Source organism: Chlorocebus sabaeus, chromosome 11, assembly GCF_047675955.1.
Source record: "Chlorocebus sabaeus isolate Y175 chromosome 11, mChlSab1.0.hap1, whole genome shotgun sequence".
Taxonomy (NCBI): Eukaryota; Metazoa; Chordata; class Mammalia; order Primates; family Cercopithecidae; genus Chlorocebus; species Chlorocebus sabaeus.
Window position 1 is genome coordinate 62,636,272 of NC_132914.1, and position 16,463 is coordinate 62,652,734.

Here is a 16,463-nt window from a genome sequence, read left to right on the forward strand (position 1 = left end):
GAAAAAATAAGATAATATCTTACAATTAACTAATGAATATGAACAGCCATTACGCTAGAAGAAAATTGCATTGTGATTGGTGTACTCTGTATCTTCTCAGAATGGGAGAGGTGAGGCTTCTCAAAAAGAGCAGTGAGAGAAAGTCAATTTTTTTTTTTTTTGGTAAGTCAAGCGAAAGACGAACTGAAAATAGACAACCTGAAGTCAGACGGGAAAGCTGCCAATCTAGTCTGGCCAGCAGAATTTCTTTCAGTAGGTCTAGGCTTCCTTGGCAGTGGGAATCCAGATGTAAAGTAAACTTATGCCATGAACTTCAAGGTAGATTTCAATTATTACTGCCCAGTGGCAGGAACCTAGGAAGGAGAGGTCAAGGTGTGGTTTAGTAAGAGACAGCTCCTGGGAACGGCACTTGGAAGGGCAGGGCGGAGAACAGCTGGAGATGAGACAGAGAAGAGGGGGGAGAATGCGCCGACACCTCAAGGTGAGAGAGTAGAAACAGTCTCAGCCGTGGGAGCCGCGCGCTGCTCAGGTGGCTGTTTCCCGCTCAGGTGAGCTCCTCCCGCGCCTCCCATTGGCCAAGACGCCCGCGGCGCTGGGAGGGCGACGCAGCGCGGTCTAGTTCAGGGTCTAGGGCGGCGCGTCACTTCCGGTAGCGCGGAGCTTGTAAAACACCCTGGAGAGAAAATGGCGGCGGCAGCGGCTTCGGCACCTCAGCAGCTCTCGGATGAGGAGCTTTTCTCTCAGCTCCGCCGTTACGGCCTGTCTCCCGGACCAGTGACGGAGAGCACCCGCCCGGTCTACCTCAAGAAGCTGAAGAAGCTTCGAGAGGAAGAGCAGCAACAGCACCGGTCGGGGGGCCGCGGCAACAAGACGCGGAACAGTAATAACAATAACACGGCAGCCGCCACGGTCGTAGCCGCGGGACCAGCGGCGGCAGCAGCCGCGGGGATGGGGGTCCGGCCAGTCGCGGGCGACCTCTCCTACTTACGGACTCCTGGGGGCCTGTGCCGAATCTCGGCCTCCGGCTCGGAGAACCTCCTGGGAGGGCCCGGGGGCGCCTCCGCCGCCCCCACGGCTGGCAGCAAAGTGCTGCTGGGCTTCAGCTCGGACGAGTCGGACGTGGAGGCCAGTCCCCGGGACCAGGCCGGCGGCGGCGGGAGGAAAGACCGGGCTTCGCTCCAGTACCGCGGACTCAAAGCGCCGCCGGCGCCCCTGGCCGCCAGCGAGGTGACTAACAGCAACTCTGCCGAGCGAAGGAAGCCCCACTCGTGGTGGGGGGCCAGGAGGCCGGCGGGCCCCGACCTGCAGACCCCGCCGGGGAAAGATGGAGCAGTGGAGAACGAGGAAGGGGAGGGAGAGGACGGTGAGGAGAGGGACCCGGAGGCCGAGGAGCCGCTCTGGGCGAGCCGGACCGTGAATGGCAGCCGGCTTGTCCCCTACAGCTGCCGGGAAAACTATTCGGACTCAGAGGAAGAGGACGACGACGACGTGGCCTCCAGCAGACAGGTATTAAAGGACGACTCCCTTTCCCGGCATCGGCCCAGACGAACCCATAGTAAGCCTCTCTCCCCGCTGACTGCTAAATCGGCCGGCGGCAGGCTGGAGACTTCAGTTCAGGGAGGGGGAGGACACGCGATGAATGACAGGGCGGCGGCTGCCGGGAGTCTAGACAGGAGCCGAAACCTCGAAGAGGCGGCGGCGGCGGAGCAGGGAGGAGGGTGTGATCAAGTGGACTCCAGCCCGGTTCCTAGATACCGTGTTAACGCTAAGAAACTGACCCCACTCCTGCCCCCGCCACTTACTGACATGGACTCAACCTTGGATTCGTCAACAGGCTCCCTTCTGAAAACCAATAATCATATTGGCGGTGGGGCCTTCAATGTGGACTCTCCCAGGATTTATTCTAACAGCCTCCCTCCCAGTGCGGCGGTGGCCGCCGCTAGTTCACTCAGGATCAACCACGCCAATCATACGGGCTCCAATCATACCTACCTGAAAAACACATACAACAAACCGAAGCTTTCCGAACCCGAAGAGGAACTTCTCCAGCAATTTAAACGGGAGGAGGTGTCCCCAACAGGGAGTTTCAGTGCCCACTACTTGTCGATGTTTCTCTTAACTGCTGCCTGCTTATTTTTCCTAATACTGGGACTGACTTACCTAGGAATGAGAGGGACAGGAGTATCTGAGGATGGAGAACTCAGCAGTAAGTATTAAATCCTGTGGGTAAGGTAACAAAGGGAATGTTGTTAGTGGTCCGCTTTAGCCGCGCTTAGCGTTTTACATGAACTGACTTACCTGCAAGAACGTGGTTTAACAGCAAAAACGCAACAGTCAGTGCATGTGACATCTTTCTTTAAGAAAGAACACCATTATCGAAATGATATCATATGACTGGTGTTAAGTTTTCTGCATGATGTATTGTGAAATTCAAAACAATTTTTAAAAGAATATTATAAGCTTGTTAGTAAAACTCATTGTATATGTGACAGTTTTCTTTTAGCCCTAAATAACTATTTGCGCAGATGCCAATCACTCAACAAATTTGAAGTATTAGGATAAGGCACATTATAAATGTAGTGTTTTTTCAAATCGAGTTGTGATTCTAGTAGGCAATGTAATGGCTCTTGAAATTCGAATTATTTGTAGTATTAACTGTATGCATAAATTCGGGTTAAATATTTTGTAGTATTAACTATATGTATAATTTCTTAATAGTGAATGAATATAAAAAAGCAGCAAGGCACACCTCTTAATTTATTTCCCAGCCCAAAGCATTTTACCTGTCATCTGTACAAAAAGTAGTGGTAGGGCAGTGCAGGAGCTTGCAGTCAGATTTCCTTGGATTGGTTTCCAGGTCCTGTTATTTACTTGCTAAATGACTGTAGGTAGGTGTGTTCATTGTCATTATCAAAGTATTTCTGCCCTTAAACACAAAAAGAAGATGAATACAGACCATTTTGTGTTCTGCGAAGGAAATAAAGATGAGTAATTGAAGTACACAACTTTATTTTTTTTTCCTTTTTTTAAAAAAACTTACCACACTACACTGACGTAGGTGTACACTGTTTTAGATTGAACGGAGGAGGTACTGTTTGAGGTGAGACCTGAAGCAGGAGACAGCCTTGTTGAGAAACAGTAGACCATTCTGAGCAGAGATTGTAAGAGGAAAGATCTTGAGTTGAGCAAGAGAGCCTTCTTGTAGGTTAAAGTGGTTAAGCACCTTGAGCAAAAGGGAGAGAGTAAGAGTTAAAGCTTCTGAACTTTCCTAATCTATAAAATGAGGCCTCTATTGACTAGAATGATGTTTGTGAAGATTAAAAGAGAAAGTAAATTAGTACAAAATGGACTTCTGAATACATAATTTCTCAGTGTTAGGTCTCTCTCTGCATTCCCCCGAAACCTTCCTACTCTTTTCACCCAAGATGAATTCACTGTATTTTTATTTGTATTCATAAAGTTGGCTTATTAGTTTTATTTCAAAATAGAGTGAAAGATGCATTTAGCCAACTCAGATAAAGAGTAGGAGTCAAAATAGTGTAAGCTTTGATATAGCCAATTCCAAGACAGTCAAATAATAGATTATTACTCTATTGCTTAATTACAGGGGTTAGAACAAGAATGAAATTCAGCTCTCACTTTAATTTGTTCCCTGGGAGCATGAGTGTATTGTGTCCTGCCCCAAATATTTGGGAGAAAAAAAATAAGGACACACTAGAAGTTCAACTAGTAAAAGTTCACATAAATTAAATGACATTACCTATCAGCAGTAGCTATCTGCATCTGTGTCTCTAACAGCTATAAGATCTGGCCTTTTTTTTTTTTTGAGACAGTCTCGCTCTGTCGCCAGGCTGGAGTGCAGTGGCATGATCTCTGGTCACTGTAACCTCTGCCTCCTGGGTTCAAACGATTCTCCTGCCTCGGCCTCCCTAGTAGCTGGGACTATATGCACGTGCCACCAGGCCTGGCTAATTTCTTTTTTGTATTTTTTAGAGACGGAGTTTCACCATGTTAGCAGATCTGGCCATTTTCTAAGAGCTAATTGTTTTACATCTATTGTACCATTTAATCTTCCCAGCAACTCACAGAAGCAGGTGGTATTATCCTCATTTTTTGGATGAGGATGATACTAAGTTAAGAAATGCACTGAGTGTTGAACAGTTAGTAGTAAGGCTAAGCTTTGGTTTCAGATTTTATTTCCAACTATAAAGACCATTTTAACAGTTTTGGGTATTGTTTGTAGAGAACTTTCTAAATAAGTGGGTACCTTTATTATGATTAAGAAAGTAATTGACAGCTGTGCACGGTGGCTCACGCTTGTAATCCCAGCACTTTGGGAGGCCGAGGCGGGTGGATCACGAGGTCAGGAGATCGAGACCATCCTGGCTAACATGGTGAAACCCCGTCTCTAATAAAAATACAAAAAAAATTAGTCGGGTGTGGTGGTGGGCGATCGCGCCACTGCACTCCAGCCTGGGCTACTGAGCAAGACTCCATCTCAAAAAAAAAAAAAAAAAAAAAAAAAAAAGTAATTGACTGTTTGGTAGGATTTCATACAGAATTATTGATAAGCACAATTCTCAGTTAAGGTGACTTTCACATCTTTCTCATCAGTATTAAGATGAATGACTAATGTGATGTACTAAAAGTTCAGGTAGAATAGGATAGGAATGCTAGGATTTTGGTACTCTTCACCTTCACTGATAAGGAAGGAAGGAAATTATATTTACATTTTAATAAATGGTAAATGTGAAGTAATCTGGGTGTTGGAAAGAACAATGGCTAAGAAGTTAGAGGATCTAGGTTCTAGGACTTGTCTGAATGACTGTGGTCAAGCTCCTTAATCTCTGAGCCTCATTTTATATACTAAATGGAAATAACAATATCTGCTGTCTCTGGGGTTGTGAGGGTCAAGTGAGACAGTGTGTTAAGCATAAGGTGGTATTATTCAGAAGTTTAGACAACATTTGTTGTATTCCTGGTAAACTAGAGAGAGAAATAGTTAAGACATTTCTATAAATGATATAGTAGTGCATTTCTTACCTGTTTAACATTTGGTTTTTATCCCATTATAGAAATCAATACAGAAATTTGAATCAAAGTATGATGAATCCTTAATGTATGATATACTTGACATATTGTATGTCTACCCTGTGGAAAGAAGTGCCTAACTTCAGTTAGTCTGCACACCTAACAGTGTTAGGGTATCAAGAGTGAATAATATTTTCACTCCATATATATATGTATACACACACACACACACACACACACACGTATTCGATATCCTTTGTTATATTATGATGCTTTAACCGTGGAGTTTGTTGGTCAAATAGTATGCTTAGGGAAATCCTTGTACTTTGAGCAATAGTTTTCACCAGAAGATTGTAGGTTATATGTGAGAGTAACTTTTAGGAGGCTTTTATTAGTTCTTTAAATTACATATAACATATAATAGATTAGTCTTTTAAATTGTTCTTAATCATATAGTCTTTGAAACTTTTTCATCAATACCCTATTTTTTATTAATTGAATTGCTATAAGTCTCTTCTTCCTCATCTATAAAACTAGGAGGTTGGATTAGATGATCCCTAAGCTCTTTCCAGCTCCAAGGTTTAAGATTCTAACTTTGAACTGCCATACCAAAACAACTCAAGGATCAACCTGCAGTCAGAGTAGTCACTTGTTCCACAGGCGATTAGATCATTATAGCCCACCAAACGAAAATAGAGAAGCAGAGTAGATCAACTGTCCTAGGCTCATATGATCATTACTAATTTTTTTTTTTCAGTTACAAAAGACATGACTTCTACAGAAAGTTTGAATAGAGATGAAGGAAACAGTGAATGGTTATTGTATGCCTCTCTTCCTAGCCTCATGCTGCCCCCATATAAATAAGTTCAAGTATTAAGATCCTTTCTGACCTCCCTTATTATTTTTCATGTAAATACATCTGTGTGTGTGTGTGTGTATATGTGTGTGCGTACAGATTTTCATTCAAAAACAGAGTGTCTACTATGTGCCCGGTACTATTTTAAGCAGCAGGGATATGTGGCGAACAATATGTTGCATATGTGGAAGATGAAATCTCTGTTACAGAGCTTACACTTCTAGGAGGGGAATGGACAATAAATAAGAATTTCAGATAATGGTAGTTGCTAACACAAGGTATTGCTGGTAACTTTTTGGGGCTGAGGTGAGGAGATATGCAATATTACATAAAGGTAGGCAGACCTCTCTGAGGAAGGATGTTTGAACTGAGATATGAATGACTTGAAGGAACTAGCCTTTGATCAGGAGACGAGCATTCGGCAGAAGTAACAGCAAGTGCAGAATTCCTGAGGCGAGAACAGCTTTGTGTGTTGGAGGACCAAAAAGAATGGCCAGTGTTGCTGGGACATAATGAATGAAGGGGAAAATGGCATGCTGTGAAGTTAGAGGTAGGTATGGGCCAGATCGTAAAGACCTAAACACCTTGAGGGGCGTTGAAAGGAGTCAGAATTTTAAGTGACATTATAGCATACATGTTCTGCAACTTGTTTTTTCACTTAACATTGTATTATGGGTAACTTTTCCATATACTGATTTTAAGTACAGAGGTATAACTTTAAAATCTCATTTTCCACTAGTCCCTTTCTCATTGTATAAAAATGCTAAAATCTCTATCATTCTAAAAATGTTGTTCTTCAATGCTCTTTTCTTCTCTAGTTGTTACTCTCTTCTCAAACTTTCTACCTCTATTTTCTTCCCTGCCATTCACTCAACCCTGTCTAGTTTAGCTTTCTTCACCAGCCATTCCTCTGCTACCTCTCTTCTTCAAGTCACCAGTTACTCAATTTTCAAATCCTCATCTCTTTGGTATGTTTGGTGCATTGACAGCTCCCTTCTTCATGAAACTTTCTCCTTTCTAAGCTTCTGTATCACTACTCTCTCTTAGTTTTCATACTCCTGTCTGCCTGTTTTGAATATTGGTGGTCTCCACAGCTTGATCTTTGGCTGTCTCCTATTGTACACATTTCTCTAGGAAGTTTCATTCACTCTCCTGGCCATTATCTTCGTTTTGTATTTTTACCTTGGAATTCTCCTGAGATCTAGGTATACCTATTTGTTTACTAGACATGTTTTGGGTATACTAGAAGTATGTACCAATACCATCTGACATTTTGCTTATATTTATCTTGTTTTTGCTCCTCTTCCCTGTTTTAGTTAATGGTGCTTCCATCCACCCAGACAGAGCTCAAGAGAGAAACCTTGGATTTACCTAGATTCTTTCCTTTCCCTCACCTTCCTCCAAACCCCCAACCTAATTGGTTACCAAGTCCTGTAGTTCTGTTTCCTGTGTATCTTTTGAATCAGTCTTTTTCTGTTCCTCGCCGCTGTTCTAGGTTAGTCTCTTGGCTGAACTCTTTTAGTAACCTAAAATGGTGTCCCTGCTTCTAGGCTTTAGCTCTTCCAGTCCGTTTGTCAGTACAGAGCGGTAGTTCTAAAGCACAAATGTGATCATCCCCTCTTGTTTAAAATTACACAATGGCTTTCTGTTAGTTATTGGCCAAAATCTAAAATCCTTGGCTAAACTGTTCAAGATCTGACTATACTTGCCCTTTCTACCAGTCCCCCTTATCACACTTACTTTCTAGAAAACTGAACTACTTGATGTTCTCTGAGTAAGTAATGAAATTTGTGCTTTTCTACCTTTGCATAAGTTATCCCCTTTTTTGGGAATGTTGTTTCTTTATTGTGTAACTGTGATTCATTCTTAAATATGTCATCTCCAGACATCTCTGACTCTCTGTCTTTTTACCCTAGAGTTTGGCCCATCATTTTGTGCTCAAATAAGACATTAATGCATCCTTCATAGTATTTAGGGTAAAGTATTATATTTGTGTGTCCATCATGCCAAATAGATTACAGCTCCTCTCTTTAGAGTAATCTTTCTGTAGGAGTAGAATACAGTGTTAAAGAGTACAGACTTTTTACTCAGTTCTGATTTTGGCTCTACTTTTTAAAGTAGACTATACTAGAGATATAATTGCCTCATACTAAAAATGAGATTGATAATACTGTCTCAGGATGACTTGTATTAAGTGAGATAATGCATCTAAACTAGTGTTGTCTGGCACATGGAAATCTCTTAGTAGATGGAAGTCACATTAGTATCTTCAGCACAGATTCATTATTCAGCAAATATCTGTTGAATAAATGATCACATATCAGGTACCCAGTATATATGCACTGTTAACTCATAATATCTAACTCAGTAATTGGTTATCTACTTAGTGTCTGGTAAGGATATGTAAAAGAAATCTTATTTCTGTAGAAGCCTCCATACCACTAATAACAGTAATAGGAAATGGCTAAGAAACATACGGGATATTATGTGGTGACACACTTGTATAAAAGGGGAGAATTCACTGTAAATTCTCAAATGATCAGTCTTATATGATCAGAAGCTCTAAATTCAACATTTGGATTTTATTCTGTAGGTTGAGTAATGGAGTTCATAGAGGTTATAAAGCAGAGGACAAGCATGATGGAACTGGTCTTTTAAGAAGGATAAACAGGTGATGGTGTAGATAGTGATAGGATTGGAGGGAAGGAGTAGGGTGATGAAACCTGAAGGAGGTTGATAAGTGGGAATAGAGTTGGGCCTCTGAACGACATAATTCATTTGAAGAAAGACATACGGTTTTGAATATAGAGAATAAAGTAGAGATAGGAGTCAAAGATTGTTCTAGCCATGAACCTGGATGACTGAGAATGGTAATGTCATTGGAGGAATTAGAGATGTTGAAGAGGGATCTTGTTTGGGGAAAAGTGGTCTAGGGAAAATGAGTTTACTTAGGACTTATTATTTGAGTTGTTCAAGTGAAAAATTCTTGAAGGCTCTTGTAGATACAGAATTGGAGTGAAGATGAGAGACTGGTGCTGCCTGTGAGTACTAGTACTGTTTACTAAAGGAATACTTTTAAATGTTTGTTTGTTCTTTTAATGTGTTGTTTTTTTCTTTAAAACCAAGACCGGTTGTTACAAAGAGGTAACATGTTTCATGTCAAGTAAAAAAAAAAATATTTTTACTTTTTAAAGTAGACTAGCCAAAAGGTCCCAACCGAACTTGGTATCTAAAATGAATATGGGGCATAAGCATTTTGAAAAATAGTTGTTACTTTCATTCTTTTTTTTTCCCCCAACATGAGACAGGGTCTTGCTGTGTCACCCAGGTTGGATTGCAGTGGTGTGATCATGGGTCACTGCAACCTCAACCTCCCAGGACTCAAGCAATCCTCACAGCTCAGCCTCCTGAGTAGCTGGGACTATAGCTCTGCACCACCACACTTGGCTAATTTTTTTTATTTTTTGTTGAGATAGGGTCTCACTTTGTTGTCCTGGCTAGTCTTGAACTCCTGGGCTCAAGCAATCCTCTTACCTTCGCCTCCTAAAGTGCTGGGATTACAGGTGTCAGCCATAGTGGCTGGCCTATTCTCTCATTCTTGAAGAATGAAAGCTCCGTGTTATGTTTGAAGTTTTACGAGTTGACTGCTTTGTAAAAAAAAAAAAAAAAAAAAAAAAAAATCCTAGATCTATGAGAATATTCCCATGAATGCCAGGGATTTGCGTATACCAGTTTGATGATTTCAGAAATTAAAGTCTACTCTATGAAGATGTTTTTCATTTGAAAATTATCCCTAGAATGATTTAAAATTAAAAATAATCAGAGGAAAAACTTGTGAATCTCTACAGATATATCCACGGAGACTAGTTTGAGGATACATTGGCATAGCTATCAGAGAACCTAGATGTCAGTATTGGCGCTTCCACTTGCTAGGTTTTTTTTTTTTTTACTAAGGCAAGTTGCTTAGCTGTTGTAAACTTCAATATCCTCATCTGGAAAATAGGTTAAATGAGAATTAATGAAGTAATGTGTATAAAGTAAAACTTATACATGGCACATAGTAATAATAATAACTAACCCTTATGTAGCATTAACTGTGTGCCAGGCACTGAGCTAAACAATTATTATTTAATCCTTATGAGGTAGGTACTTATCCCATTTTATAAGTAAATGGAGAAGTAACTGAGAAGTAACTCACCTAGGGTCTTGTAGCTAGTAAGTGAAGCAGCAGTAGTTGAACTCAGATAGTGGCTCTTAACCATTCTTCTAGATTGCCTTTTAATATGTATAAATAAGGACTTGATATATGTTCTCTACTATTATTGTTATTAGAAAACTGTGAAGAGTATAGATTCATAAAATCCTAGAAGTGCCAGGAATAATCTATGAAACCTAACAACTTTAGGAAAAGTGGTATTCATTCAACAATTATGAATCACATGGAACTTTTTATCCTTAAGGTTTTAGATTAATTAAAGGGGAGGGGGCATCTGCTATAATACAAAGTATAATATGTAATACATAGAACAATAATACAATATGAAAACTGTTTTTAATTTTTAAAATATTTGCACAGTCTCAAGACCAGTAGGGAAAGTGATCTTTTGATTTGTATTACCACTTACAACTTGTTCTTTCCATTGTTCATTTTTAGGATATAAAGACCTTTTCGTACATTTGTTCCCCCTTTTTTGCTCCTTTTAAATAAACTTTGTATTTTCCTTTTATACTCATTCGTTTTAATGGAAAGGATGTGTTTGATACTTTCAGGGACACTTTAAAAAGTTATTTTCATGATTCCTAAGAGTTGGAAAGTTCTTAAAGCTTGCTTCTCCTTGCTCATTGGTTATTCAGTATTAACTTTGCCTATCTGAAAAATATGTTATATAAATAAAAGGAAATTTCTATCCTCAGTGCAAAGATAATGATATAGTTTATAAATTGTTTAAAAGAGAAAGACACCTTAAACTGTTGGAACTCTCCTCCAAAATATACTTGTTAATTAATAAGTACTACTAACTTCTTTGTGAAAATTTTATTACTAATGATATAATCTAAATTAGAATAAAGATATATTCTAAGGGTGGGGAGAATATCAGGAAAAATAGCTAATGCATGCTGGGCTTAATACGTAGGTGATGGGTTGATAGGTGCAGCAAACCGCCATGGCACGTGTTCACCGGTGTAACAAACCTGCACATCCTGCACATGTGTCCCAGAACTTAAAATTTAACATTTTTTTAAAAAATGTATTTTAATCTTGTATTGATTATACACTAAAAATTGCTGCCATTTAATTTGGGAACATAGCTTAATCTGAATTGTGGAAATTATTATGACAGTTATTTGCTTATAACTTTGGATTTTGATTTTCATATTTAGAATTTATTTTTAACATAGATTTTATTTATTTTTTATTTTTTTGGAGACAGGGTCTCGTTCTGTCGCCCAGGCTGGAGTGCAGTGGTGCAGTATCTGCTCACTGCAGCCTCCACCACCCAGGTTCAAGTGATTTTCCTGCTTCCACCTCCCAAGTGTCTGGGATTACAGGCACATGGGACCACGCCCAGCTAATTTTTGTATTTTTTAGTAAAGATGAGGTTTCACCATGTTGGCCAGGCCGGTCTTAAACTCCTGACCTCAAGTAATCCACCCGCCTTGGCTTCTCAAAGTGCTGGGATTGCAGGTGTGCGCCACAGTGCCCGGCCTTAACATAGATTTTAAAGTGAACCAGTGGCAGTATATTTGAACAGTAACCTTTGGATTTCGCTGTTTTAATAATCTATGGTTTAAACTGCATCAGTTTATACATTATATCATATATATATTGTTAATAATATTCTTTATTAACAATACTACCAAAATTTTTTTAAACAACAGTTGATCAGGAAGAAAGAAGTTAGATCGTAATAATTTATTTTGCACGTTTAATGTCATTATTTTAAAAATATATTTCTAAGGAAATTAGCTCTTCAAAAAGGTTATAAAAATTATTGTAACAGGTAATCTCTAAAAATAGAATAATGCATCTATCGTATGGAAGCCATCATGTATTACTTTTCTTATGTCTTCATTTTCTTTTATTTCGAGGTATAGTTTAAAATTATACCACTTAATTTTTCCTGGGTAGCAGATTTATTGCTTTGTGCTTTTGCACACCTTTTTACTTAAAATGCTTTTGCAAGATGACTTCTGAATTCATCTTTACAGCTATGTTACTATCAAATGACAAGCTAAAGTTTAAAAACAAGGCTTGGTTGTAAAACTATGCAAGAGTTTAGTTCAGCTCTCCTGAACTAATTGGGTAGTAAGTATGCACCAGCAATTGCTGTCCTGCCCTAAATATGACATGAATAGAAAAAACCCTTTAGTAGCAAATGAGTATTTTAGCACATAGCAGAAAATTAATTTTGTTTTTCAGTTAGCTCATATATATCTGAGTATGTACACACACACGCGCGTGCGCGCACAGACACACACACACACACACTCAATTTGCTCACTATGGCTAATTCCTGAAAGCACGCTATACTTACAAAGGATGCTTTTGCTCTGTAGGAGTTCACCAAGATAAAATTTTCAAAGCATATGAAGAGGATTGTTGAAATTAATTAGGAGGTGAAGGGAATCTTGGAATATCTACTTCTAGCCTCTGAGCTATGACTTGGAACCTTAGTCAGCCTTATTAATGACTTCCTTGGTTTATAAGTGTATCTCCCATGGGATCACAAATGCTTTCTTGTTTGATTTAGTTCATTTGAAGAAACATTAAGTTTCTCCTACTCATTTATTTATTCAATCACCCATTCACTCAGATTATTTATTGAGCCACCTATACTACGTACCAGGTAATACCAGAAGATAAGTATGTATCATACTTTTTAGAACTATGGGAGTGACACTCTCCCCACACTTTGGCTGGCATTCTCTCCTTTCTCCTAAATATTTCTGCACTAGCTAGCCTTCAGAATTCGGATTTTGTTACCATGCAACAATATATCAGATTTTTATATATTGTGACTTAGGAAACATACTTTAAAAATTAGTTTCTGTAAATTCGAGTATACCATCTGGTAAAGCTTACCACAGTGGATATGTACACAAAAGAAATAGTTGGATAATTGAAGTAATGTGTGTTGATCATTCCTTTCACCTTTTCTGTATTACCATTTTCTCCATTGGGAATTCTACCTTTAAAACCACACAATTTTAATAAATGTAGGTTTTATTATTTCTTGCAGGTTTTTAGGAGTAATTTTTAAAAAAGGAAGAGACATGAAGAATGAATTTGCTAAAAATGAAAATGTTATAAAATCTGAACATTTATGATTATGGTTCAAGATGTTCTAGAAATATTCTTATCCTTTTGACAGCAGTGTTATTTTGGTTTTTTAAAAATTTCATCTCTAAATGTCCCTTCTTTCAGATTTTAAAGCCTTAGGTGATAAGAGCAAACATTTATTGAGAATTTTCAGTGTATGTGAGCATTTTATTTTAATTTTCATGTGGGTAACTACTCATACTATGTCTGTGAGAAAATGGAAAGATAGAGGGAATAAGGTTACAAGTGATTTGTCCAAGGTCCCACAGCTACTACGTGTTGGAGCCAGCATTTGAACTCAAGATCTAACTTTAGAGTTCACAGTATTAACTACCAGGCAGCAGTAGAATTTTTTTATACTTTATCTTATTGTTAGCTACAAGCTTTATTTGAGCAAGCAAGATACACATAACCTCTGGGCCTTGTTTTTTGTGTCTGTTAAATGAGGGTATGGTAAAATCAACTTTACTTCCAGCCAGTGATTTTTGTAGGGAACTGCTGTGATAATGTCTGTAGAAATGCTTTGGAGAAATTTGGAGTGATACGTAACTGTAATTTTAATATTATAAGTTAGCACTTAACATCTATAGTAGTTTAAGTAACACATGTTCAGTACTATGACATGTCCAGTCAGTAATGTTAATAAGTAATAGAGTTGGCTAAATTTATAGTCCTTATCAGTATTTTTAAACCTTTCTCTCAAGCCATTTGAGCAGATAAAAGGGAGTTATCTTTTCACATTACATAATTAGTGCCTTCCTTATCTCCAGGACTGAAAAATAATGTGTTTTTTTTTGCAGCTATATTAAACAGGTGATGACACAACTTGAAACTGGATTGTAGCCTTGCTGATCACTAAAAGGTAGATTTGCTGATAGGAAAGTCAGAGATGGGATACATTGCTTTAATCCAAAATGTAGTACTGAATTTGAGACAGAAAAACATTTTTTAAGAATGAGGATGGGTCTTAGAGTAAGATTCTGTTAATATTATGTGAAGAACAGACAATGCATACAGTTGGTACAGAAGGGTGACTTGTCACACGCTGTTCTTCAGCTAGTTTGTAAGATACCATGAGTACTGTTATTATCAAAGTGGAAAGATGACGTGTGTCCCCATGAATGCGCAATAGGTGAATATTAATACTACTTAAATTAGAAGGTATTTAAAGTACTTTAGGATCTTCAGTCTCTTAGATAAGTCATATGAAGCACATAATGAAATTTCCATCCCATTTTGCATTTGAAACTGTTATCGGTGATGGTTTATACCAGAACCGTCCAGACACAGTAGCCACATTAAAACATAAAAAAGTTGAGATTAATTTTAATAATTTATTTTATTTTATTTTATTTAATCTGGTATATCTAGAATATTATTTTGATATCATTAATTTTCCATCATTAATGAGGAATCTGAGGATTAGGTTAATCACTTTGTCCAAGTTTATAGGGCAGGGAGAGGAGTTATGGAGTTATGTCGTTGGGTAAAAACCTTAGCAACATGACTTGAAAGCTCATCCACTAACCATTGTACATACTGTTTTATAATCAATACAAAAGTTATTGATGAAATATTTTATGCTCTTTTTTGAATTAAGGCTTTAGAATCCGATATGTATTTTGCACTCATGGTGTATCTCGATTCAGACTAGGCAAGTCTGGACCGCTCTGAGTTATGGAGTTACATTATTGGTTTAATGAGACCTGATGACTGTCAGTTTTTGAATGTTTGTAATGTGCCATGCGTAGTGTTCTCTATAGTATTTTCAGTAGATCTTTGTAATGACTCTATGATGTCAGCTTTGTTATCATTTTAGACATAGACAGTGAGGTATGGAGATATTAATTTGCCTAAGATTAAACAGGTAGTCTGTAGAGGAGCAGGATTTAAAGCTAAATCTGACCCTAAAACCCCTGTCCTGTTTTCTGTTTCTGTTGCGCTGTTTTAAAGCACTGCCACTTAGGGTTTGGGCAGGTAGGTGAGTGAGCTATAGTTCTGGCACTGCTCAGCCAGTGACTTGTGATTTAATTTCTCCTTATTTTTAGGCACAAAGGACGTCTTAGCTTAGAGTGGAAGTGATGTCTTCTAAGTCCTTACTCATGTTACTTATTGAGAATGTTCCTTTATACTCATTCCCTATTTCCCATTCATTAAACTGCTTTCTACAATTCTTGAAACATGTAGAATGGAGAGATGGCTCTTTGAGTCTATTACAGGACCGTGGCGGCAGATAAGGGAAAACTCAGCTTGTATTGGCAAAAGTGAAAACTAATGTCTAGTAAAACTTATGTCTGGATGAAGAAGTTTTCTGAGGGTTTCAGTACTTCATTCTGAGAAAGAATTGAGAAGTTCTTATCATGCTCTTTGAATTGTAAATATTTTTTCAGTTATTTTACAGGATGTTATATAGTGGATTAATACTTAGCACCTTGTTCTATTTAATTTGAATAATTTCTTTGAATTACATTTGGATTCCTAGAGAATATTTTCTCACAAAGACAAGCTTTTTCATTTCAAAAGGAAAAATAGGCAGTCCCTGATTTTTGAATACGTTGTCTTCCAGATTGTGTGTAAAACGGTTGTTTGAACTTAGAGCATGTTTTACTACACTGGTTTTAAGTTCCTGGGCTAGCCCACAGAAGCCTATTTAAAACCACATCCTATTTTACCACTAATATACTATTGGTTTAAGTTTAGGGAATCAGAGCAATGGATTGTGTTCTGTGAGAGTTGGAGGAGAAAGAAAGTTTATTTTTGGCTTTTAATGTTTTCTCTTATACTTTGTTGTTTTCCAACTTATACTGGCCTAAGCTTTCTGCTGTTTTAATATGATCTTGGCTCAATAACTTTAAAAGGTTCAGTAACTTCTAAGTACTCAATAACTTCAACATTTTCTGTATGAAATAGGTTTACTTGTTGAGTGCTTGGCAAGTAAACATTTTATGCTCCTTTGTATCTCATTTAGTTTTTAAGAGTTTTATGAGGTAGGGCCTAGTTTTCCATCATTAATGAGGAATCTCAGGATTAGGTTAATCACTTTGTCCAAGTTTATAGGGCAGGGAGAGGGGTTATGGAGTTATGTTGTTGGGTAAAAACCTTAGCAACATGACTTGAAAGCTCATCCACTAACCATTGTACATACTGTTTTCCTCTTTCACATATCCTCTTCTCCTTTCTCTCTTTATTAAGTCCCAACTTCCCTTATTCCCTCAATTCAGAAACTTTATTTTCTTTTTGAAAGAGACGTGTCTT

The 16,463-nt window shown here is 38.3% G+C and overlaps 1 protein-coding gene across 1 annotated transcript in view; it reads left to right on the forward strand.

The window, feature by feature from the left end:
• Nucleotides 1-637: 637 nt before the first annotated feature.
• The window catches only part of LEMD3 (LEM domain containing 3), an 80,179-nt gene continuing 64,353 nt past the window's right edge, over nt 638-16,463 (forward strand). The window contains exon 1 of the mRNA XM_008003910.3: nt 638-2,206. Within this exon, the coding sequence (XP_008002101.1) occupies nt 685-2,206 (1,522 nt within the window). The 5' untranslated portion in view covers nt 638-684. The remainder of the gene's footprint in view (nt 2,207-16,463) is intronic.